This window comes from Salvelinus fontinalis, chromosome 2 (genome assembly GCF_029448725.1).
Source record: "Salvelinus fontinalis isolate EN_2023a chromosome 2, ASM2944872v1, whole genome shotgun sequence".
NCBI lineage: Eukaryota > Metazoa > Chordata > Actinopteri > Salmoniformes > Salmonidae > Salvelinus > Salvelinus fontinalis.
Genome location: NC_074666.1, coordinates 2,778,235 through 2,805,319, shown reverse-complemented (window position 1 = coordinate 2,805,319; position 27,085 = coordinate 2,778,235). Strand labels below are relative to the sequence as shown.

The 27,085-nt window shown below is 47.3% G+C and overlaps 1 protein-coding gene across 1 annotated transcript in view; it reads right to left on the bottom strand.

Moving 5' to 3' along the window:
* trabd2a (TraB domain containing 2A) overlaps nucleotides 1-27,085 on the bottom strand; it is a 135,461-nt gene that overhangs the window by 68,728 nt on the left and 39,648 nt on the right. Inside the window, exons 3-4 of the mRNA XM_055944221.1 lie at nucleotides 22,426-22,572; nucleotides 21,384-21,558 (exon numbers count right to left, since the gene is read on the bottom strand). Of these exons, the coding sequence (XP_055800196.1) occupies nucleotides 21,384-21,558; nucleotides 22,426-22,572 (322 nt within the window). The remainder of the gene's footprint in view (nucleotides 1-21,383; nucleotides 21,559-22,425; nucleotides 22,573-27,085) is intronic.

Here is a 27,085-nt window from a genome sequence, read left to right as displayed (position 1 = left end):
AGCTCTTTCATTGGTAACCAAATAACCTATTCCTGACGTTAGATTTCCACCCATATTATCATTTAGTTTGTACACTTCCCTAGTTTCTGGTTAGCCTGTAGGTCGTTTTTTTTCAATAACACAAATAAATAATATCCTTTAAATTCCTAAAGAACAGACAGGAGAACATCTGAAAGGCACACTATACCTTATTTAGTTCAGAGCCCTATGCAGCCCTTGGTCAACAGTAGTGCACTACATATGATACAGGTTTCCATTTGGGACCCCAGCCTCAGCCATAGAACAGAGCAGTCCTTCAACTGCCATGTTGGGGAACAGGTCGGGGGGGGGGGGGGTCATGTCAAACATGCACCACACTTCCATAAGAAGTAATCCAGGCTAAAGTAAAAAAAATACCAAGTGCTCACACATAACGTTCACAACTTTCCTCCGTCGACTCAACATCTTCCCGACAAAACTTCAACAAACCTCAACCATCAAGACGAGGTCCTTACAAGCCGCCCCCGAGCCGCAGTTGTTTACGTCGAACAGCTTTTTAGATGTCTGGCTATTGAACAACGAAACCCAGAGTGCTACATGACGAACAGGAGGGTGTGAAACCATTCCTTAAATAAACCTGGAGGGTTTGTCCCAAATGGCACCCTATTCCCTATATAGACGGGACTACATTTGACCAAAGGTCCATAGATAATAGTGTGCCATTTGTGACGGAGACTTCAAGGAGTTCAGGGATTGGTTCGGGGATTACATCTCGCTGGCAGATAGAGCTGTAGGTCCTCTCACACTGCCAAGCAAAAGCAAGGAGGAATTGTGCCAGTTGAACACAAACCAGCTGAATTAACAGCACATCGCATTGCATTTTCAACGTCAGATTCCTTCTCAGAGCCTTTGCCATGTTATGCCTTAGACTCTTATTTGATTTTTGTGGAAAACCAAAAGAAACATAAACTCTACGTTTTCTAGCAGCGGCAGCACTAGTAGTTGTACTGATTGCAGATCCTCTAGGAGAGTTTTTATATCTAGAGACGCGCGGAAAAGGTTTTAGCTTAGTTTCCGATCTGTTTGTATTGTATAGTCAACTTCTATGGTTGTCACGGCAGTTGGCTAGATAGCATAAACAGATCTGGGACCAGGCTAGAATACCCCCAGGGTGGGTGGCTGGACTCTATCAGAAGACAAGCAGACAAGTCAGTACGTCTGTTACTCTGCGATGCAGTTTCAAATCAACTTTCAACTTTTGGTCGAGTAAGAGTTTTCTATGTAATAATTATCCTGTGTCTGTCCCCTCCGGGCACCCTTAGTTCTGTCCCCTGGGCACCCTTAGTTCTGTCCCCTCCGGGCACCCTTAGTTCTGTCCCCTCCGGGCACCCTTAGTTCTGTGTGTTTGTAGTTCTAAATGACAAGCTTCTCAGAACACTTCCTGTGGATGATAATCAGTTGAAGCTCTAGATATGTCATGTTCTCTCCTTTCATAGCGCTGAGGTATTTGTCGGTTAAATGAGAGTTGGTCCCGGGGCGAAGACATAAACCCCTAATTCCAGGTGCACCAACCACGGCTCTGGGCTTCAGGGTCGAAGGTGACAGTTCAGGTGAGATCAACTCTTGTCATAAATCACTGAGGATGTTGTGACAAGTTCCTACTACATAGTTGTATGAAACTCCGAACGTGGAAATTGAAAACCAGACCTCAAGCAGGAGAGGGTGAAAAGCAATGTAGACATGTGGAAAGCCATTTTTATATATATATATATATATATTTATATATATATATATTTATATATTCATTTTTTATTTTATTATTATTTTAATTTTTTTACCTTTATTTAACTCAGCAAGTAAGTTAAGAACAAATCATTATTTACAATGACGGCCTACCCCGGCCAAACCCGGACGATGCTGGGCCAATTGTGCACCGCCCTATGGGACTCCCAATCACGGCCGGATGTGATACAGCCTGGATTCGAACCAGGGACTGTAGTGACACCTCTAACACTGAGATGTAGTGCCTTAGACAGCTGTGCCACTCGGGAGCCCTACGAACTATAAACTATAGACTGTCAAGTCTGTGGGAAATGGCAACTTGCACTCTAATCTGGAAGTGTGCCACGTGGTTCCATTGGTTGATACACGCCATGTCAAACGCGACTCTATGAGGAGACGGGTCTCTCGTGCTCTGTCACTGTCTCTCCTGTTCTATGTGGCGGCCATGTTCACAGGGCTGTAGCCATCGAAAACCGGACATTCCCAATCATTCCATTTCTATGGTTACAGCACTAATGGTATGGTTTTCTTTACTCCTCTTTCTGACATGTATACAGTCATGTGACCGGTCACACCAACAGTTGTAAAACACCATTTTAAAACACCAGTTTATAACACCAGTTTATGAGACAGAGGAGGACAGGAAATTCCAGCATGTTTGTTCTATACATTTTTCTTAAGCGTCTGTAAAATACTGAATGTTACAGTTAGGTTGTACAGTTAGCTTGAACAGTTAGGTTGCTCTAAAGACAAAAACGAAAGATATATACTTGAGGTTGAAGTAGTGATGCCAGTAGAGATACAACCTCTGGCTCCACTTAAATTATTTGTATTTTTTTAACTTGGCAAGTCAGTTAAGAACAAATTATTATTTACAATGACGGCCTACCCCGGCCAAACCCGGACGATGCTGGGCCAATTGTGCACCGCCCTATGGGACTCCTAATCACGGCCGGATGTGATACAGTCTGGATTCGAACCAGGGACTGTAGTGACACCTCTAACACTGAGACGTAGTGCCTTACACAGCTGTGCCACACGGGAGCCCTACGAACTATAAACTATAGACTGTCAAGTCTGTGGGAAATCGCAACTTGCACTCCCCTGGTTCTACTGGCTCCCCTGTATCCCCTTGTACCCCTGGTTCTACTGGTCCCCCCTGGTTCTACTGGTTCCCATTGGTCCCCCTGTCTCCCCTGGTTCTACTGGCCCCCCTGGTACCCCTGGTTCTACTGGTCCCCCTGGTACCCCTGGTTCTACTGGCTCCCCTGGTTCTACTGGTCCCCCTGGTTCTACTGGTCCCCCTGGTACCCCTGGTTCTACTGGCCCCCCTGGTACCCCTGGTCCCCCTGTCTCCCCTGGTTCTACTGGTCCCCCTGGTTCTACTAGTCCCCCTGGTCCCCCTGTCTCCCCTGGTTCTACTGGTCCCCCTGGTTCTACTAGTCCCCCTGGTCCCCCTGTCTCCCCTGGTTCTACTGGTCCCCCTGTCTCCCCTGGTTCTACTGGTCCCCCTGGTCCCTTTGGTTCTACTGGCTCCCCTGTCTCCCCTGGTTCTACTGCTCCCCTGGTTCCCCTGGTTCTACTGGTCCCAGCCAGAATAACAGCAAGGTAGCTGTTTTCTATTGACGTTCATTTGGATACATTACTATGAGTTGATGATGCCTGATTTTGCCTGGCATAGCTAGAAAAGTTTGCCTTCTCGTCAGCACACTGGACACTGTTCATTACGAAGGAGATTGCACCGCACATCAAAACACTAGGCTAGAAGCTAGCTAAATAGTTTCTTGCTAGGAAACCTGCCAACATGACAACCGAACATATCAGTTGCTGAAAACAGCTTGTCAAACTATAAACATGAGGGAGGATTTGAGAGCGTAGCCCCACTAAACTAGAAACATGAGGGAGGATTTGAGATGATAGCCCCACTAAACTAGAAACATGAGGTAGGATTTGAGAGCGTAGCCCCACTAAACCAGAAACATGAGGGAGGATTTGAGAGCATAGCCCCACTAAACTAGAAACATGAGGGAGGATTTGAGAGCGTAGCCCCACTAAACTAGAAACATGAGGGAGGATTTGAGATGATAGCCCCACTAAACCAGAAACATGAGGGAGGATTTGAGAGCGTAGCCCCACTAAACTAGAAACATGAGGGAGGATTTGAGATGATAGCCCCACTAAACCAGAAACATGAGGGAGGATTTGAGATGATAGCCCCACTAAACTAGAAACATGAGGGAGGATTTGAGAGCGTAGCCCCACTAAACTATAAACATGAGGGAGGATTTGAGAGCATAGCCCCACTAAACTAGAAACATGAGGGAGGATTTGAGAGCATAGCCCCACTAAACTAGAAACATGAGGGAGGATTTGAGAGCATAGCCCCACTAAACTAGAAACATGAGGGAGGATTTGAGAGCATAGCCCCACTAAACTAGAAACATGAGGGAGGATTTGAGAGCATAGCCCCACTAAACTAGAAACATGAGGGAGGATTTGAGAGCATAGCCCCACTAAACTAGAAACATGAGGGAGGATTTGAGAGCATAGCCCCACTAAAGTAGAGACACGAGGGAGGATTTGAGAGCATAGACCCACTTGTGTCATGACTAGTAGGAACTAGAAACATTCATGCTCATCACAACATTAGGTCATCAGATGCTCAAAAACAAATAATATGTCTCTGCAAAAACAAATCAATTCTAGCTAATTAGCCAGCAAAGTTTTGCCTTGTTGGACTTGCATTTACAATATATAACATTTTTTGTTTGTGTGGTTGTTGGTTTAGCTTTCTGTAACTTTGTAGTAAGTACGGTCTACGTGTGTACGTTCTTAGTGCGTCATGATTGCAAGTTTTCAACTGTCCCATTATCTGGTTTAATTGTCCATTCTAGAATGCCCTTCTAGCCAATCAGAAACGAGTATTTAACAATGCTGTGGCATAAATGCTATGTATTGAACACAGTGCAATACCAAACAAGATATTGATTCATGTGAATTCTACATACAGTATAACCAATTTGTTACATAAGTTTCTTGTCAAAAATATAAAAAGCTTTAATCCATCCCACAATTGTTAACTGTTGAGAAAAACATGATTGGCAAACATAAATACATTGAATTGGAATCTAATTTAACAATGACATTTAATTTGAATTTAAACAAGGACAACAAAAACAAATGTATTATCTAATTTGCTAATGACCTAAACAACAACTAGAGAACATCAGGTCTGTCGTTCACCATACATCTGGCTTTTGACAGATGCTTATCTAAATTAATTCAATCAACTTTAAATGATTAATTAAATTCATATGGAATTACATTATAGTCAAAGCAGTTTAGGAGAGAAGTAAAATCAGGACTACAAAGCTGTAGTTTTATGGTTGAATAATATTCAGTATGTAGCTAAGTGTTACGGCTCTCGTTGGTGGTAGGAACAGTGGACCAAAGAGCAGGATGTGGTTACGGCTCTCGTTGGTGGTAGGAACAGTGGACCAAAGAGCAGGATGTGGTTACGGCTCTCGTTGGTGGTAGGAACAGTGGACCAAAGAGCAGGATGTGGTTACGGCTCTCGTTGGTGGTAGGAACAGTGGACCAAAGAGCAGGATGTGGTTACGGCTCTCGTTGGTGGTAGGAACAGTGGACCAAAGCTCTGCATGGAAAGTGTTCACGATTCTTTTATGTCAAAAAACACTCAAACAAAATAACAAACGTGAAAACGAAAGTGGACAGTTCTGTCAGACAGAAACACTAAACAGAAAACAACACCCCACAAAACCCAAAAGGAAAATGACAACTTATGTATGATCCCCAATCAGAGACAACGATAGACAGCTGCCTCTGATTCGGAAACACACACACACACACACACACACACACACACACACACACACACACACACACACACACACACACACACACACACACACACACACACACACACACACACACACACACGGCAAAAAAACAAAGAAATAGAAAACATAGACTTTCCCACCCGAGTCACACCTTGACCAAACATAGAAAATAATAAGGATCTCTAAGGTCAGGGCGTGACACCAAGAGATAATTGCAAGTACAAAGTTCCTTATATTATTAAAATTTTTAAAATCATAACCTGAGGCCCTATAAGTGCTTCTCTCAGAGATATTAAGTTATTTAACTGGACCCAGTTCAAACTGACACACAGCTTAGTGTACCTTAATTTCAAAATGTCTTTATTTCTGCATACTTTACATAGCTGAACGGTATTTGGATTTATTGGCAGCTAGTTAAATGTCTTCTACAACAAGCTACAATCCAGTAACCCCTATAGTCCCCGGGCTATAGCCAGGGGTTAGAGCCAGGGGAACCAGGGGTTAGAGCCAGGGGAACCGGGGGTTAGAGCCAGGGGATAGAGCCAGGGGAACCAGGGGTTAGAGCCAGGGGAACCAGGGGTTAGCGCCAGGGGTTCGGGCCAGGGGTTAGAGCCAGGGGAACCAGGGGTTAGAGCCAGGGGTACCAGGGGTTAGAGACAGGGGAACCAGGGGTTAGCGCCAGGGGAACCAGGGGTTAGAGCCAGGGGAACCAGGGGTTAGAGCCAGGGCTACCAGGGGTTAGAGCCAGGGCTACCAGGGGTTAGAGCCAGGGCTACCAGGGGTTAGAGCCAGGGCTACCAGGGGTTAGAGCCAGGGCTACCAGGGGTTAGAGCCAGGGCTACCAGGGGTTAGAGCCAGGGGTTCGGGCCAGGGGTTAGAGCCAGGGGAACCAGGGGTTAGAGCCAGGGGAACCAGGGGTTAGAGCCAGGGGAACCAGGGGTTAGCGCCAGGGGAACCAGGGGTTAGAGCCAGGGGAACCAGGGGTTAGAGCCAGGGGAACCAGGGGTTAGAGCCAGGGGAAGCAGGGGTTAGCGCCAGGGGTACCAGGGGTTAGAGCCAGGGGTTAGAGCCAGGGGTTAGAGCCAGGGGAACCAGGGGTTAGAGCCAGGGGTTCGGGCCAGGGGTTAGAGCCAGGGGAACCAGGGGTTAGAGCCAGGGGTTCGGGCCAGGGGTTAGAGCCAGGGGTTAGAGCCAGGGGAACCAGGGGTTAGAGCCAAGGGAACCAGGGGTTAGAGCCAGGGGAACCAGGGGTTAGAGCCAGGGGAACCAGGGGTTAGAGCCAGGGGAACCAGGGGTTAGAGCCAGGGGGACCAGGGGTTAGAGCCAGGGGTTAGAGCCAGGGGAACCAGGGGTTAGAGCCAGGGGTTAGAGCCAGGGGTTAGAGCCAGGGGAACCAGGGGTTAGAGCCAGGGGAACCAGGGGTTAGAGCCAGGGGAACCAGGGGATAGAGCCAGGGGAACCAGGGGATAGAGCCAGGGGAACCAGGGGTTAGAGCCAGGGGAACCAGGGGATAGAGCTCAGGGACTATAGGAGATGATCGTGGACTATAAGAAAAGGAGGGCCAAACAAGCCTCCATTAACATCTATGAGGCTGTAGGGGAGCGGGTCGAGAGTTTCAAGTTCCTTGGTGTCCACATCACCGACAAACTAACATGGTCCAAACACACCAAGACAGTCGTGAAGAGGGCACAACATCACTTTATCCCGCCTCAGGAGACTGAAAAGATTTGGAATGATCCTCAGATCCTCAAAAAGTTCTACAGCTGCACCATCGCGAGCATCCTGACCGGTTGCATCACCGCCTGGTATGGCAACTGCTTGGCATCTGACTGTAAGGCGCTACAGAGGGTGGTGCATACGGCCCAGTACATCGCTGGGGACGAGTTTCCTGCCATCCAGGACCTATATACTAGGCGGTGTCAGAGGAAGACCCAAAAATTGTCGAAGACTCCAGACTGCTCTCTCTGCTACCACACGGCAAGCGGTACCGGAGCGCCAAGTCTAGGACCAAAAGTGTCCTTAACAGCTTCTACCCCCAAGCCATCAGAATGCTGAACAATTAATAAAATGGCCACCTGGACTATTTACATTGAGCCCCCCCTTTGTTTTTACACTGCTGCTAATCGCTGTTTATTATCTATGCATCGTCACTTTACAAAATTACCTCAACTAACCGGTGCCCCCGCACATTGACTCTGTACCGGTACCCCCTGTATATAGCCTCCACATTGACTCTGTACCTGTACCCCCTGTATATAGTCTCCACATTGACTCTGTACCGTAACACCCTGTATATAGCCTCCACATTGACTCAGTACCGTAACACCCTGTATATAGCCTCCACATTGACTCTGTACCGTAACACCCTGTATATAGTCTCCACATTGACTCTGTACCGGTACCCCCTGTATATAGCCTCCACATTGACTCTGTACCGTAACACCCTGTATATAGCCTCCACATTGACTCTGTACCGTAACACCCTGTATATAGCCTCCACATTGACTCTGTACCAGTACCCCCTGTATATAGCCGCCACATTGACTGTCTCGGTACCCCCTGTATATAGCCTCCACAATGACTCTGTACCGGTACCCCCTGTATATAGCCTCCACATTGACTGTCTCGGTACCCCCTGTATATAGCATCCACATTAACTCTGTACCGGTACCCCCTGTATATAGCCTCCACATTGACTCTGTACCGGTACCCCCCTGTATATAGCCTCCACATTGACTCTGTACCGATACCCCCTGTATATAGCCTCCACATTGACTCTGTACCGGTACTCCCTGTATATAGCCTCCACATTGACTCTGTACCAGTACCCCCTGTATATAGCCTCCACATTGACTCTGTACCGTAACACCCTGTATATAGTCTCCACATTGACTCTGTACCGTAACACCCTGTATATAGCCTCCACATTGACTCTGCACCGGTACCCCTGTATATAGCCTCCACATTGAATCTGTACCGGTACCCCCTGTATATAGCCTCCACGTTGACTCTGTACCTGTACCCCCTGTATATAGTCTCCACATTGACTCTCTACCGGTACCACCTGTATATAGCCTCCACATTGACTGTCTCGGTACCCCCTGTATATAGCATCCACATTAACTCTGTACCGGTACCCCCTGTATATAGCCTCCACATTGACTCTGTACCGGTACCCCCCTGTATATAGCCTCCACATTGACTGTCTCGGTACCCCCTGTATATAGCCTCCACATTGACTGTCTCGGTACCCCCTGTATATAGCCTCCACATTGAATCTGTACCGGTACCCCCTGTATATAGCCTCCACGTTGACTCTGTACCTGTACCCCCTGTATATAGTCTCCACATTGACTCTCTACCGGTACCACCTGTATATAGCCTCCACATTGACTGTCTCGGTACCCCCTGTATATAGCATCCACATTAACTCTGTACCGGTACCCCCTGTATATAGCCTCCACATTGACTCTGTACCGGTACCCCCCTGTATATAGCCTCCACATTGACTGTCTCGGTACCCCCTGTATATAGCCTCCACATTGACTGTCTCGGTACCCCCTGTATATAGCCTCCACATTGACTCTGTACCGGTACCCCCCTGTATATAGCCTCCACATTGACTCTGTACCGATACCCCCTGTATATAGCCTCCACATTGACTCTGTACCGGTACTCCCTGTATATAGCCTCCACATTGACTCTGTACCAGTACCCCCTGTATATAGCCTCCACATTGACTCTGTACCGTATCACCCTGTATATAGTCTCCACATTGACTCTGTACCGTAACACCCTGTATATAGCCTCCACATTGACTCTGTACCGGTACCCCCTGTATATAGCCTCCACATTGACTCTGTACCGGTACCCCCTGTATATAGCCTCCACATTGAATCTGTACCGGTACCCCCTGTATATAGCCTCCACGTTGACTCTGTACCTGTACCCCCTGTATATAGCCTCCACATTGACTCTCTACCGGTACCACCTGTATATAGCCTCCACATTGACTCTGTAACGATACCCCCTGTATATAGCCTCCACATTGACTCTGTAACGGTACCCCCTGTATATAGCCTCCACATTAACTCTGTAACTGTACCCCCTGTATATAGCCTCCACATTGACTCTGTAACAGTACCACCTGTATATAGCCTCCACATTGACTCTGTAACGATACCCCCTGTATATAGCCTCCACATTGACTCTGTACCGTAATACCCTGTATATAGCCTCCACATTGACTCTGTACCGATACCCCTGTATATAGCCTCCACATTGACTCTGTACCGTAATACCCTGTATATAGCCTCCACATTGACTCTGTACCGGTACCCCCTGTATATAGCCTCCACATTGACTCTGTAACAGTACCCCCTGTATATAGTCTCCACATTGACTCTGTACTGGTACCCCCTGTATATAGCCTCTACATTGACTCTGTACCGATACCCCTGTATATAGCCTCCACATTGACACTGTACCGGTACCCCCTGTATATAGCCTCCACATTGACTCTGTACCGGTACCCCCTGTATATAGCCTCCACATTGACTCTGTACCGGTACCCCCTGTATGTAGCCTCCACATTGACCCTGTACCGGTACCCCCTGTATATAGCCTCCACATTGACTCTGTACTGGTACCCCCTGTATATAGCCTCCACATTGACTCTGTACCGGTACCCCCTGTATGTAGCCTCCACATTGACCCTGTACCGGTACCCCCTGTATATAGACTTGTTATTGTTATTTAATTTTCTTGTGTAACTTTTCTTTACTTTAGTTTATTTAGTGAATATTTTCTTAACTCTATTTCTTGAACTGCATTGCTGTTTATGGGCTTGTAAATAAGCTTTTCACTGTAAGGTCAACACCTGTTATATTTGGCGCGTGACAAATACAATTTGATTTGATTAGGTGGCCATGATGGTATGAGGGCCAGATTGTGAATTAATCCAGGACAACATGGTTAACACCCCTACTCTTACGATAAGAGCCATGGACTCTTTATGACCACAGAGAGTCAGGAAACGCATTTAACGCCCCATCCGAAAGATGGCAGCCTACAAAGTCGTAACTAAATGATCTGCATCCAACCGTCATTCTACAGACGTAACTAAATGATCTGCATCCAACTGTCATTCTACAGACGTAACTAAATGATCTGCATCCAACCGTCATTCTACAGACGTAACTAAATGATCTGCATCCAACTGTCATTCTACAGACGTAACTAAATGATCTGCATCCAACCGTCATTCTACAGACGTAACTAAATGATCTGCATCCAACTGTCATTCTACAGACGTAACTAAATGATCTGCATCCAACCGTCATTCTACAGACGTAACTAAACGGGGCTCCAAGATACAACGCTCTGAAACCCAAACAACATTAGGGCATATTTCTCACACCGCTGACTGAGATAAACACACGCTAGTGTCCACGTGATTCACTCAGGCAGAGAGCCGCAAGCCAAGCACTCTTTCGTGTGTCCCAAATGGCACGCCTATTCCCTTCGTAGTGCGCTACATTGCACCAGGGCCCATAGGGCACTGGGTAGGGAATAGGGTGCCATTTTGGGACTTGGCCGTTGTCTCTGGCTGCATGTAAACATAATTCGGTGCGGCTCTTGTTTTCCAAATGTTCCTGATGACATTTACATAAGTTATAGTAGACATGTATTTGTTAGGTTCAACTGAACAACAACAAGATGATCGCGTCAGATTCTTTTTTTTAAAAGGGCAAAGTTCAACTCTCACTAGCAACTGGAGAAGGCACAGTTCATGGTGACTAATAAAAAAAAAAAAGCTTTTAAAATTCTCAGTGTACTTTAAACAACGTGTTAAAATCCCCTCTGTCAGCCAGGGCTGCAGATGGTCTCAAAATAGGACGACTTTAGGGCTGGTGTGGTTGATTTCTCTATGTTACAAGACAAGTTGGACAAGCGATGAGGGTCTCATAAGGCCTGTTCCTACAGCTGATGTTCTTGAGCAGTGAAGAGCCTTGAGGGGCCTCTGCTTCGTAATGAAGGGGTCCATTGTGGCCCTGTGGACCCTCCAAGACCCTGTTCTTAACCTTGACTCTCACTTTACTTCTCACCCTCTCCTCTGGGGAGTTATTAGGTACAGATCCCCTCCCCCTCTCTCTCTCTCTCTCCCCCTCTCTCTCTCTCCCTCCCCCTCTCTCCATCTCTTTCCCCCACTCTCTCCACTCTCACTTTACTTCTCACCCTCTCCTCTGGGGAGTTGTTAGGTACAGATCCCCTCCCCCTCTCTCTCTCTCTCCCTCCCCCTCTCTCCATCTCTTTCCCTCACTCACTCTTACTCTCTCTCTCCCTCCCCCTCTCTCCATCTCTTTCCCCCACTCTCTCCACTCTCACTTTACTTCTCACCCTCTCCTCTGGGGAGTCATTAGGTACAGATCCCCTCCCACTCTCTCCATCTCTCCCCCTCCACTCCCCCTCCACTCTCTCTCTCTCTCTCTCTCTCTCTCTCCCTCTCTCTCTCTCTCTCTCTCTCTCTCTCTTTACTTCTCACCCTCTCCTCTGGGGAGTTATTAGGTACAGATCCCCTCCCCCTCTCTCCATCTCTCCCCCTCTCACCATCTCTCTCACCCCTCTACATCTCTCTGTTCCCCCTGTTTCTTTCTTTCTTTCTCCCCATATCCCTCTCTCTCTCTCTCTCTCTCTCTCTCTCTCTCTCTCTCTCTCTCTCTCTCTCTCTCTCTCTCTACTTCTCACCCTCTCCTCTGGGGAGTTATTAGGTACAGATCCCCTCCCCCTCTCTCCATCTCTCCCCCTCTCACCATCTCTCTCACCCCTCTACATCTCTCTGTTCCCCCTGTTCCTTTCTTTCTCCCCATCTCCCCTCCCTCCCTCTATCTCTCTTTCTCACTCTACTTCACACACTCCCGGTGAAACAGTGATAGGGAGGGACTTGCCTGCAGTCTGAGGGGTGCCTCTGTCTCTTCGTCTCTCTCTGAGTCAAAGGGGCAGTGCCTCTTAGCAGCCTCCTGGGCTGAACGGAACAAGCAGATCAGTTTCACTCACCTTAGTGGACAAGACCCTTGTAAATAACCCTCTGGGACAGGGGGTAAGTAAATGTAGTCCTTGTTAGACGTGCAAAGCCAGCGGCCCGACAGGCAGACCTATTAGTCCGTCTCTGTTTTCTCTCCCAGACTTCCTGTAGGCTCCACGCTCAGCAGACTGTGAAGACCTCGAAGGCCTCAACTAGCGCCTTGCTACTCTACATTCTTCACAGAAACAGAGAGTGTTGTTCAGTTCAACACAACATGGGTTAATAAACAGCCGCGAGTAAATGTTCAACAACAGCAAAAAAAAAAACATTATGTAACTAAAACGTATGGAAACCATATATTTTCATCCTCAACTCTTATCTAAGATCCATTAACACAACACCTCTAATGCTTCATCATACTGAAGAGTTAGGGCTAATCATTCCATCAACTAATTCATCAATCTGAGGTGTGGACAGCCCAGAAGATTTTTTAAAAAAGAGCCTCATTCCATCACCAACAGAACTCCTGATCCATCAAGACTCCATTAAGCCAGACATATACCATGTTTGGTATTTGTGACTCATTTCAGGAAACTAGGCATATGTCGCGCATCACTACTTCGTTTTTTTTGGCAGAAATGCATTATGGAATATGTGAATTTTCATGTGCTTTAATAACAAACTTCTGTTCCATCTGTAAATATGAAATACATTTGTTAAATTACGAGCCTAGTTGGTTTAGCCATGGAAAAAGTCAGCAACCTTCCCGCTAGCCATGATTTGGCTGAGATAATGAGTGGGCTGGACATGCCGAGAGATGAGTTCGGATTGGTCTGCCATGTAGCAGGCTTCTGTCTATAACATGAGCTGGTCAGTAAGTGTTGATAATACTTTCTAACACAGATTTTTTGAAAGAAATCACACAGTAGAACTGCATCAGTGTTGCTCTCCACTTCCTGGAGGACCGAGTTTTGAAATCAGTGGAATTATGATAACTATGGAGATGGAGAAGGTTCTGGAGTTTGACTGCAAATATGCAGACAGATTCGAAAAGAGAACACACACATGTTGTAGAAAACGCCTGTCTCCGGATTACATCTTCAAACTAAGGGCAACCATGGCATCCGTGACAGAGAGGAAGAAGCGTCCATCCTTGTATACCGATAAGATAGTCTTGCTATCTACATTTTCAGATGTGCTACTTTTGTCAGAAAGTCATTTTAATTTCAAGTTAAAGTGTACTGTTAGCTAGCTAGCTAACGTTAGCTGGTTGGCTCGCTAGCTAACATTACGTGTATGATCTGTGTAGTAATATGATTTATATCTCAGAGCCATTTGCATTGCTAGTTATAGCCTAATATTAGCTAGCTAACACTGAACCTGGTTGGCTAGCTATCTGCAGATTTATGCAGGGTAGTAACGTTATGAGTTGAGATTATGGTTCGTTGTTTAGATAGCAAGCTACATGTCTAAACAAAAGACTCCACTATGCAAGTAGCTATTTCAATAGAATGTTCATGTTTATGTAGCTGGTACATTCGCTCTGGCTATCTACTCCAATTTCAGAGCACTCTCGTCTGTATGTGCCAGAGCACAGACTAACTGACAAATTTACGTACGCTCAACACCCGTTGAATATGGTCGGTGGCTCCCGAGCACGGCCGGTTGTGATACCGCCCGGGATCGAACCAGGGTCTGTAGTGATGCCTCTAGCAGCACAACCGTTTAGTTCTGAAGACTGACTGAGTGGAATAAGGCAGTGTTTTGATAAGCAGGAGACACGTGTTAACATCCACTTTCTCAAAGACCAGTTATGAAGGTCCACTTCATACGTTCCCTCATGTTACCCTTCCTATAACTTACCTTATCATTTGATCGTAACATAGATTATATATAATGCCACTGGAACTGGCAACTGTAGCCTATAATTAATACCATTGTCTACCCTTCGGAAAACTATTAAATGGCTTCTTTAAAATGTTAATTAAAATATTGTCGGAAAATCATCAATCAATATTTATGATATGAACCATTGGCATTTCAAAAACCATTTGATTGTATGAGACACAGTCTGCCAAAACATGTTTGTGTTGTTCTTTACTGTTGCCTTTTACACAACAACAATGGATTCCACAAGGCTGTCACGATCGTGTGGAGGATTGACGGACCAAAACGCAGCATTAGGAAAATAAGCCATCTTCCTTTTTATTATGAAGAAGGAGAACCGAAAACACAAAACACTATTACAAAACTAACAAAACAAACAAACGACCGTGAAGCTATGAACGTAGTGCACATACAGGCTACAAACGTATAACATAGACAATTACCCACATCAAACGAAAGCCTATGGTTACCTTAAATATGGCTCCCAATCAGAGACAACAGAAATCGGCTGTCTCTAATTGGGAACCCATTCAGGCAACCATAGACTTCCCTAGACAACTACATCCAACATAGACACAGCTAGACACATACACTCAACACAAACCCATACACTACACCCAACACCCCCTTTACCGTATAATCACCCAAAACCGACAAAACACAAACATTACCCATGTCACACCCTGACCTAACTAAAAATAATAAAGAAAACAAAGAATACTAAGGCCAGGGCGTGACAAAGGCTCTCTTAAAAACACCAATATTCAGATTGAAGAACCACTTTAGGTGTTTCAGAGTGCTTCCTTTCTGTTAGGAAATACAATCAGTGAATTTTAACTCTTCCATTGGGTTTCCATTCAAACACCAGATCTCAGCTTAGGTCAACTACTTCTCATGGTTTCACGACACAATGATGGTGTTTTAAAGTCTTTCTATTTTAACAGTGTATGCTGGGGGACATTCAATCAAATCAGATCACATTCTATATGTCACATGCAGCGGATATAACAGGTGTAGACTTCACAGTGAAATGCTTCCTGACGAGCCCTTTCCCGACAGGTGTAGACTTCACAGGGAAATGCTTCCAGACGAGCCCTTTCCCGACAGGTGTAGACTTCACAGGGAAATTCTTCCAGACGAGCCCTTTCCCGACAGGTGTAGACTTCACAGGGAAATACTTCCTGACGAGCCCTTTCCCGACAGATGTAGACTTCACAGGGAAATACTTCCTGACGAGCCCTTTCCCGACAGGTGTAGACTTCACAGGGAAATACTTCCTGACGAGCCCTTTCCCGACAGGTGTAGACTTCACAGGGAAATACTTCCAGACGAGCCCTTTCCCGACAGGTGTAGACTTCACAGGGAAATACTTCCTGACGAGCCCTTTCCCGACAGGTGTAGACTTCACAGTGAAATGCTTCCTGACGAGCCTGCGTAGCAGCAGATAATACAGACAGCGTGAAGAAGGCGCAACAGCGCCTCTTAAACCTCAGGAGGCTGAAGAAATTTGGCTTGTCATCTAAAACACTCACAAACTTTTACAGATGCACAATCGAGAGCGTCCCGTCGGGCTGTATCACCGTCTGGTACGCAACTGCTCCGCCCTCAACCGCAAGGCTCTCCGGAGGGTAGTGAGGTCTGCACAACGCATCACCGGGGGAAAACTACCTGCCCTCCAGGACACCTACACCACCCGATGTCACAGGAAGGCCATAAAGATCATCAAGGACAACAACCACCCGAGCCACTGCCTGTTCACCCCGCTATCATCCAGAAGGCAAGGTCAGTACAGGTGCATCAAAGCAGGGACCGAGAGACTGAAAAACAGCTTCTATCTCAAGGCCATCAGACTGTTAATAAACAGCCATGACTAACAGAGAGTGGCTGCTGCCAACATACTGACTCAAATCTCTGGCCACTTAAATAAATGGATTTAATAATAATAAAGGTAATATAACATTATTTTATATAACACCACTTTAATAATGTTTACATATCCTACATTACTCATCTCATATTTACATTTTAGTCATTTAGCAGACGCTCTTATCCAGAGCGACTTACAGTAGAGTGCATACATTTTTATTACATTTTTACGTACTGAGACAAGGATATCCCTACCGGCCAAACCCTCCCTAGCCCGGACGACGCTATGCCAATTGTGCGTCGCCCCACGGACCTCCCGGTTGCGGCCGGCTGCGACAGAGCCTGGGCGCGAACCCAGAGACTCTGGTGGCGCAGCTAGCACTGCGATGCAGTGCCCTAGACCATTGCGTCACCCGGGAGGCTGTATTGGTCATCATATGTATAATTGTTATATATTACTGCATAGTCGTATCTAGAAGCACAAGCATTTCGCTACACTCACATTAACATCTGCACACCACGTGTATGTGACCAATACAATTTGATTTGATTGTAAAGCCCTCACCGTACATCTGTCTGTAGTTATTGAACTCAACCTGCAGGAGTCTTTCTTTTTTTAACCTTTATTTAACTTGGCAAGTCATTTAAGAACAAATTCCTATTTTCAATGAAGGCCTAGGAACAGTGGGTTAACTGCCTTGTTCAGGGGCAGAACGACATATTTTTACCTTGTCGGCTCGGGGGATTCGATCTTGCAACATTTCAGTTACAAGTCCAACGCTCTAACCACTAGGCTACCTGCCACCTCTACACTCTAACCACTAGGCTACCTGCCGCCTCTACACTCTAACCACTAGGCTACCTGCCGTCCCTACACTCTAACCACTAGGCTACCTGCCGTCCCTACACTCTAACCACTAGGCTACCTGCCGCCTCTACACTCTAACCACTAGGCTACCTGCCGCCTCTACACTCTAACCACTAGGCTACCTGCCGCCTCTACACTCTAACCACTAGGCTACCTGCCGCCTCTACACTCTAACCACTAGGCTACCTGCCACCTCTACACTCTAACCACTAGGCTACCTGCCGCCTCTACACTCTAACCACTAGGCTACCTGCCGCCTCTACACTCTAACCACTAGGCTACCTGCCACCTCTACACTCTAACCACTAGGCTACCTGCCACCTCTACACTCTAACCACTAGGCTACCTGCCGCCTCTACACTCTAACCACTAGGCTACCTGCCGCCTCTACACTCTAACCACTAGGCTACCTGCCACCTCTACACTCTAACCACTAGGCTACCTGCCACCTCTACACTCTAACCACTAGGCTACCTGTCACCTCTACACTCTAACCACTAGACTACCTGCCACCTCTACACTCTAACCACTAGGCTACCTGCCACCTCTACACTCTAACCACTAGGCTACCTGCCACCTCTACACTCTAACCACTAGGTTACCTGCCGCCTCTACACTCTAACCACTAGGCTACCTGCCGCCTCTACACTCTAACCACTAGGCTACCTGCCACCTCTACACTCTAACCACTAGGCTACCTGCCACCTCTACACTCTAACCACTAGGCTACCTGCCACCTCTACACTCTAACCACTAGGCTACCTGCCGCCCCATGTTGTGATGGAGCGGGAGGAAACAGCTGCGGGCAGGGTTCTGACAGATGGGTGTGTCTTAATGGTGGCAAGGACACACCCAATATCGAAGCACACCCCCAAGCCAACTCATGTTTGACTTCTGTCATGGCCGCCAGCAGTTCTTGAGGAGCAAGCCAACAAACGAGGCCAAATCAGCGGGTGCAGTTTCCCTTTAAACCCTCCTCAGAACTCAACACACACACATATGAAGACGCACGCACACGCACGCACACACACACACACACACACACACACACACACACACACACACACACACACACACACACACACACACACACACACACACACACACACACACACACATTTTGGCTGGTGCTGGTCATCATTAACTAAAGGTGACGACATCGTCTCAAGGCTTCAGTTCACACCTCTGGGAAGCAGCACTTTAAAAGCAGAACAGCACTTTATATGCAGCTGCTGTAAAACATGATTACAGATGCAGAAATGGCGAGGTGGTAGTTGGAGGGGAGGAGGTAGTGTGAGGTAAGAGTGGCAGAGAGAGAGAGTCCTAACTCTCCAGAATGAGACTTGGCAGGAGTAGCCCCCCCCCCCCAGCTCTCAGCCTCCGGCCCTCAGCCCCCAGCTTTCAGCCTCCGGCCCTCAGCCCCCAGCTTTCAGCCCTCAGCCCCCAGCTCTCAGCCCCCAGCTCTCAGCCCTCAGCCCCCAGCTCTCAGCCCCCAGCTCACAGTTATCAGCCCTAAGTTCTCAGCTCTAAGCCCCCAGCCCTCAGCCCCCAGATCTCAGCCCCCAGCCCTCAGCCCTCAGCCCCAAGCCATCAGATCTCAGCTCTCAGCCTTCAGCTCTCAGCCCCCAGCTCTCAGCCCCCAGTTATCAGCCCCAAGTTCTCAGCTCTAAGCCCCCAGCCCTCAACTCTCAGCCCCCAGCTCTCAGCCCCCAGCTCTCAGCCCCCAGCCCTCAGCTCTCAGTCCTCAGCCCCAAGCCATCAGATCTCAGCCCCCAGCACTCAGCTCACAGCCCCAGCCCTCAGCTCTCAGCCCTCAGCCCCTAGCCCCCAGCCCTCAGCCCTCAGCTCTCAGCCCTCAGCCCCCAGCCACAGATCTCAGCCCCCAGCCCTCAGCCCTCAGCTCTCAGCCCTCAGCCCCCAGCCACAGATCTCAGCCCCCAGCTCTCAGCCCCCAGCACTCAGTTCTCAGCCCTCCGCTCTCAGCCCTCAGCTCCCAGCTTTCAGCCCTCAGATATCAGCTCTCAGCCCTTAGCCCTCGGCCCTCTGCTCTCGTAGCTCCATCAATATGAACTCTCCAAAGTTCACACACTCTTTAAACATGCTCAGCTTCCAAGTCTCAGTTAAATGAACCAAACAATGTGGCAACAAGTAGATTCCTGGATTTCACCCCTAAATCTGAGAACGTTGCCATAAGGAATCCCAACCAAAAGAGCACGGTCGGCAGGTCAAAGAGAAGGACTACAATACATCCAGCCAACAGAGGTCGGCAGGTCAAAGAGAAGGACTACAATACATCCAGCCAACAGAGGTCGGCAGGTCAAAGAGAAGGACTACAATACATCCAGCCAACAGAGGTCGGCAGGTCAAAGAGAAGGACTACGATACATCCAGCCAACAGAGGTCGGCAGGTCAAAGAGAAGGACTACAATACATCCAGCCAACAGAGGTCGGCAGGTCAAAGAGAAGGACTACGATACATCCAGCCAACAGAGGTCGGCAGGTCAAAGAGAAGGACTACGATACATCCAGCCAACAGAGGTCGGCAGGTCAAAGAGAAGGACTACGATACATCCAGCCAACAGAGGTCGGCAGGTCAAAGAGAAGGACTACGATACATCCAGCCAACAGAGGTCGGCAGGTCAAAGAGAAGGACTACAATACATCCAGCCAACAGAGGTCGGCAGGTCAAAGAGAAGGACTACAATACATCCAGCCAACAGAGGTCGGCAGGTCAAAGAGAAGGACTACAATACATCCAGCCAACAGAGGTCGGCAGGTCAAAGAGAAGGACTACAATACATCCAGCCAACAGAGGTCGGCAGGTCAAAGAGAAGGACTACGATACATCCAGCCAACAGAGGTCGGCAGGTCAAAGAGAAGGACTACGATACATCCAGCCAACAGAGGTCGGCAGGTCAAAGAGAAGGACTACGATACATCCAGCCAACAGAGGTCGGCAGGTCAAAGAGAAGGACTACGATACATCCAGCCAACAGAGGTCGGCAGGTCAAAGAGAAGGACTACGATACATCCAGCCAACAGAGGTCGGCAGGTCAAAGAGAAGGACTACGATACATCCAGCCAACAGAGGTCGGCAGGTCAAAGAGAAAGACTACGATACATCCAGCCAACAGAGGTCGGCAGGTCAAAGAGAAGGACTACGATACATCCAGCCAACAGAGGTCGGCAGGTCAAAGAGAATGACTACGATAGATAATAGCGGAGGTCGGCAGGTCAAAGAGAAGGACTACGATACATCCAGCCAACAGAGGTCGGCAGGTCAAAGAGAAGGACTACAATACATCCAGCCAACAGAGGTCGGCAGGTCAAAGAGAAGGACTACAATACATCCAGCCAACAGAGGTCGGCAGGTCAAAGAGAATGACTACATATTAGCAGAGGTCTTACATTTCTCTAGGCTTTGAACTTAACCTCCGTCAGTCTAGCTAAGCCCTCTCTATTCTGCACGTGCCGTGCTCACAAAAAAAAAAAATTAAGCTGTTTGTTCTAAAGTAGCTTTAATCAGATTAAATTTTCCACTCGTTTAATTGACTGCCTGACCTGACCACGGTCTACACATGATCTAGAGGTGACCTCAGACTGAACCAAGATTAAGGATGTGTCCCAAATGGAATCCTATTCCCTATATAGTGCACTACTTTATTCCAGAGTCCTATGGAACCCTATTCTCTCAAGTGGGCCCAATCATTAGAAAGGCAAAACACAACATTGTTGTAGGCCTATACACACCAACCTAGAAGTCGTGATCCTTTCCCATCATGGCTGACATTTAGAAGAGGGTAGTAGAACTCAGGGTGCAATCCCCATTTGTTTTTGTATTTATTAAGGATCCCTGCCAAGGCAGCAGCTACTCTTCCTGGGGTTTATTATGGATAGCCATTAGTTCCTGCCAAGGCAGCAGCTACTCTTCCTGGGGTTTATTATGGATCCCCATTAGTTCCTGCCAAGGCAGCAGCTACTCTTCCTGGGGTTTATTATGGATCCCCATTAGTTCCTGCCAAGGCAGCAGCTTCTCTTCCTGGGGTCCAGCAGATAATAGCCCACCACCATCATCATCATCATCATCACCCTCCTCCTCCTCATCATCATCACTGACCTGCTCCGAAGGCAAAGAAGAAGCTGTTGTCAGGGTGCTCTTCCATCAGAGCCTTGACCCTGTTCCCCATCCTGTCGTTCCTCTTGTAGATCAGTTCCTGTCTGAAGTAGCTGTCTATCTCCTGAGCTGTTATCTGTTCACTGGGGCGTAGGGTCACGTTGTTGAAGTTGGGGACCTGCAGAGGGATCATTTGCAAGTCATAAAGGACATATTACACTCCAGTAAGCACAATCACGACATTATAGCTGGTCATTCATTAAACTGGAATCTGTTGACTGGGGAGCAAGGTCAGGTTGTTGAAGTTGGGGACCTTGACAGGGGGCAGGGTTAGGGCATGGTTAGCACAGGGTGGGGACAGGGATATGACAGGGTAAGGGCAGGGTTAGCACAGGGTGGGGACAGGGTTATGACAGGGTAAGGGCAGGGTTAGCACAGGGTGGGGACAGGGATATGACAGGGTAAGGGCAGGGTTAGCACAGGGTGGGGACAGGGTTATGACAGGGTTAGGGCATGGTTAGCACAGGGTGGGGACAGGGTTATGACAGGGTAAGGGCAGGGTTAGCACAGGGTGGGGACAGGGTTAGGACATGGTTACGATAGGGTTAGGACGGGGTTAGGACAGTGTAAGGACAGGGTTATGACAGGGTAAGGGATAGGGCTCAGGGGTTGGGGTTATGGGTCAGGGTTAGGGGTCAGAGGTAAGGACAGGGTTAGAGGTCTGAATTAGGGGTCAGAGGTCAGGGTTAGGGGTCAGGGTGGTTGTAACTGACCTGAGAGGTGTCGTGGTTGTAGTGTTAGGGGTCGTTAGTGTTAGGGGTCAGGGTTAGGGGTCAGGGTGGTTATAACTGACCTGTGAGGTGTCGTGGTTGTAGTGTTAGGGGTCAGGGTTAGGGGTCAGGGTGGTTGTAACTGACCTGTGAGGTGTCGTGGTTGTAGTGTTAGGGGTCAGGGTTAGGGGTCAGGGTGGTTATAACTGACCTGTGAGGTGTCGTGGTTGTAGTGTTAGGGGTCAGGGTTAGGGGTCAGGGTGGTTATAACTGACCTGAGAGGTGTCGTGGTTGAAGATGATGGAGTTGAGGTCTCCACAGTTGTAGTGTTTGATGAGGTCCTCAGTGGTATAGGAGCCCTGCAGAATGCCTGCTCTCACACTCTCCTGCTGTACAAGGGTCTGGTTCAGGGCAAAGATCACCTGGAGACGGGGAAGATATGCACATTTACTACATTAATCAATAATAGGAGGTAGGGATTCACATTTACTACATTAATTAATCAATAATAAGAGGAAGGGAATCACATTTACTACATGAATCAATAATAGGAGGTAGGGATTCACATTTACTACATTAATTAATCAATAATAAGAGGAAGGGAATCACATTTACTACATGAATCAATAATAGGAGGTAGGGATTCACATTTACTACATTAATTAATCAATAATAAGAGGAAGGGAATCACATTTACTACATTAATTAATCAATAATAGGAGGAAGGGATTCACATTTACTACATTAATTAATCAATAATAAGAGGAAGGGAATCACATTTACTACATGAATCAATAATAAGAGGTAGGGAATCCTTGCAAATATATATGTATAGTGGCCTCTGAATTATTGGCACCCAAGGTAAATATATATACATATATATATGTATGTGTGTAGTGCCCTCCTGAATTATTGGCACCCTAAGTAAATATATATATATATATATATATATATGTATAGTGCCCTCCTGAATTATTGACACCCTAAGTAAATATATATATATTTGTATAGTGCCCTCCTGAATTATTGACACCCTTGGTAAATATATATATAACTGTATAGTTCCCTCCTGAATTATTGACACCCTAGGTAAATATATATATGTATGTACAATGCCCTCCTGAATTATTGGCACCCTAGGTAAATATAAATATTTATATATGTATAGTGCCCTCCTGAATTGTTGGCAAAAAAGGCTTTCCTTTATTATTCCCCTAACACTACCCCCCCTCCCCTAACACTACCCCCCCTCCCCTAATACTACCCCCCCTCCCCTAACACTACCCCCCCTCCCCTAACACGACCCCCCGCCCCTATCACTACCTCCCCTCCCCTAACACGACCCCCCGCCCCTATCACTACCTCCCCTCCCCTAACACTACCCCCCTCCCCTATCACTACCTCCCCTCCCCTAACACTACCCCCCTCCCCTATCACTACCTCCCCTCCCCTAACACTACCCCCTCCCCTAATTGGAGTAAACTAGTGGACAATAACAGTTAGGCTTCTACTTCCAGCTTATACATACCACATACATGTATGGACACAGAATTAATTTACAATAGTCATCTTTTCTTAGTTTTTAGTCCCACCCTTCAGCTCCCCTCAACCCCTCCCATCTATCTCTGAACACCACCCAGTCCCACCCTTCAGCTCCCCTCAACCCCTCCCATCTATCTCTGAACACCACCCAGTCCCATCCTCTCCTCAACCCCTCCCATCTATCTCTGATCACCATCCAGTCCCATCCTTCAGCTCCCCTCAACCCCTCCCATCTATCTCTGAACACCACCCAGTCCCATCCTTCAGCTCCCCTCAACCCCTCCCATCTATCTCTGAACACCATCCAGTCCCATCCTCCCCTCAACCCCTCCCATCTATCTCTGAACACCATCCAGTCCCATCCTTCAGCTCCCCTCAACCCCTCCCATCTATCTCTGAACACCACCCAGTCCCATCCTTCAGCTCCCCTCAACCCCTCCCATCTATCTCTGAACACCATCCAGTCCCATCCTTCAGCTCCCCTCAACCCCTCCCATCTATCTCCTAACACCATCCAGTCTCATCCTTCAGCTCCCCTCAACCCCTCCCATCTATCTCTGAACACCATCCAGTCCCATCCTTCAGCTCCCCTCAACCCCTCCCATCTATCTCTGAACACCATCCAGTCCCATCCTTCAGCTCCCCTCAACCCCTCCCATCTATCTCTGAACACCATCCAGTCCCATCCTTCAGCTCTCCTCAACCCCTCCCATCTATCTCTGAACACCACCCAGTCCCATCCTCTCCTCAACCCCTCCCATCTATCTCTGAACACCACCCAGTCCCATCCTCTCCTCAACCCCTCCCATCTATCTCTGACCACCATCCAGTCCCATCCTTCAGCTCTCCTCAACCCCTCCCATCTATCTCTGAACACCATCCAGTCCCATCCTTCAGCTCTCCTCAACCCCTCCCATCTATCTCTGATCACCATCCAGTCCCATCCTTCAGAAAGAAAAACTCTGCTTTCATCAAAACACAAACGTAAGAGACTGGAGTTGACTAAATGTCATTGGAACCAGGTGCTATGGTCTGATAAGACAAAAATAGAGCTTATTGGCAACAAACACCAGAGGTGGGTTTGGAGAAAAAAAAGCCAGGGTCATGCAGAAAATAACCTAATCCCCACTGTGTAGTATAGTGGTGGATCTGTGTAGTATAGTGGTGGATCTGTGTAGTATAGTGGTGGATCTGTGTAGTATAGTGGTGGATCTGTGTAGTATAGTGGATCTGTGTAGTATAGAGGTGGATCTGTGTAGTATAGTGGATCTGTGTAGTATAGTGGCGGATCTGTGTAGTATAGTGGTGGATCTGTGTAGTATAGTGGTGGATCTGTGTAGTATAGTGGATCTGTGTAGTATAGTGGTGGATCTGTGTAGTGTAGTGGTGGATCTGTGTAGTATAGTGGTGGATCTGTGTAGTATAGTGGTGGATCTGTGTAGTATAGTGGTGGATCTGCGTAGTATAGTGGTGGATCTGCGTAGTATAGTGGTGGATCTGTGTAGTATAGTGGTGGATCTGTGTAGTATAGTGGTGGATCTGTGTAGTATAGTGGTGGATCTGTGTAGTATAGTGGTGGATCTGTGTAGTATAGTGGTGGAATTCTATGCCATCAAAAGAAACATAAAATTCGACATACCAATTAGGATCTGGCAAAAAATACGTGAATCAGTTATAGAACCCATTGCCTTTTATGGTTGTGATTTCTGGGGTCTACTCACCAACCAATAATTCACAAAATGGGACAAACACAAAATTGAGACTACATGCAGAATTCTGCAAAAATATCCTCTGTGTACAACGTAAAACACCCAATAATGTATGCAGAGCAGAATTTGACCGATACACGTTAATTATCAAAATCCAGAAAAGAGCTGTTAAATTCTACAACAACTTAAAAGGAAGTGATCCCAAAACTTCCATAACAAAGCCATCACCTACAGAGAGATGAACCTGGAGAAGAGTCCCCTAAGCAAGCTGGTCCTGGGGCTCTGTTCACAAACACAAACCAACCCCACAGAGCCCCAGGACAGCAACACAATTAGAACCAACCAAATCATGAGAAAACAAAAAGATAATTACTTGACACATTGGAAAGAATTAATAAAAAAACTGAGCAAACTAGAATGCTATTTGGCCCTAAACAGAGAGTACACAGCGGCAGAATACCTGACCACTGTGACTGACCCAAACTTAAGGAAAGCTTTGACTATGTACAGACTCAGTGAGCATAGCCTTGCTATTGAGAAAGGCCACCATAGGCAGACCTGGCTCTCAAGAGAAGACAGGCTATGTGCTCACTGCCCACAAAATGAGGTGGAAACTGAGCTGCACTTCCTAACCTCCTGCCAAATGTATGACCATATTAGAGAGACATATTTCCCTCAGATTACACAGATCCACATTTTTTTTGAAAGCAAATCGAATTCTGATAAACTCCCATATCTACTGGGTGAATTACCACAGTGTGCCATCACTGCAGCAAGGTAGGGAGAGAGAGAGAGAGAGAGAGAGAGAGAGAGAGAGAGAGGGAGAGAGAGGGAGAGAGAGAGAGAGAGAGAGAGAGAGAGAGAGAGAGAGAGAGAAAATAAGAGGAAAATGCACCCACTGACCCACAGCGTGACCCCAACAGAGAAGGGATCACAGGAGGAACTGTCATTCGTTCAATTCAACTCTCTCTCTCCCTCTCTCTCTCTCTCTCTCTCTCTCTCTCTCTCTCTCTCTCTCTCTCTCTCTCTCTCTCTCTCTCTCTCTCTCTCTCTCTCTCTCTCTCTCTCTCTCTCTCTCTCTCTCTCTCTCTATGGGAGTTTATCAAGATTGGATTTGTTTTCAAATTCTTTGTGGATCTGTGTAATCTGAGGGAAATACGTGTCTCTAATATGGTTATACATTGGGCAGGAGGTTAGGAAGTGCAGCTCAGTTTCCACCTCATTTTGTAGGCAGTGTGCACATAGCCTGTCTTCTCTTGAGAGCCAGGTCTGCCTACGGCGGCCTTTCTCAATAGCAAGGCTATGCTCACTGAGTCTGTACATAGTCAAAGCTTTCGTTAAGTTTGGGTCAGTCACAGTGGTCAGGTATTCTGCCACTGTGTACTCTCTGTTTAGGGGCAAATAGCATTCTAGTTTGCTCTGTTTTTTTTGTAAATTCTTTCCAATATGTCAAGTAATTATCTTTTTTTTGTTTTGTCACGATTTGGTTGGTTCTAATTGTGTTGCTGTCCTCTCTCCCTTTCTCTCCTTATTTTTTCTGTGTGAGCGATCTGCGCTCCCCACTCCACAACCGTCATGTAATGAGCTGAAAGGGCTGTGAGGCGAGGGCTGAGAAAAGCCTCTGAAGATGTAGTCTGGACAGAACAGATGGGTTTTGTTGAGGACTTGGGAGGCTGGTGGGGTG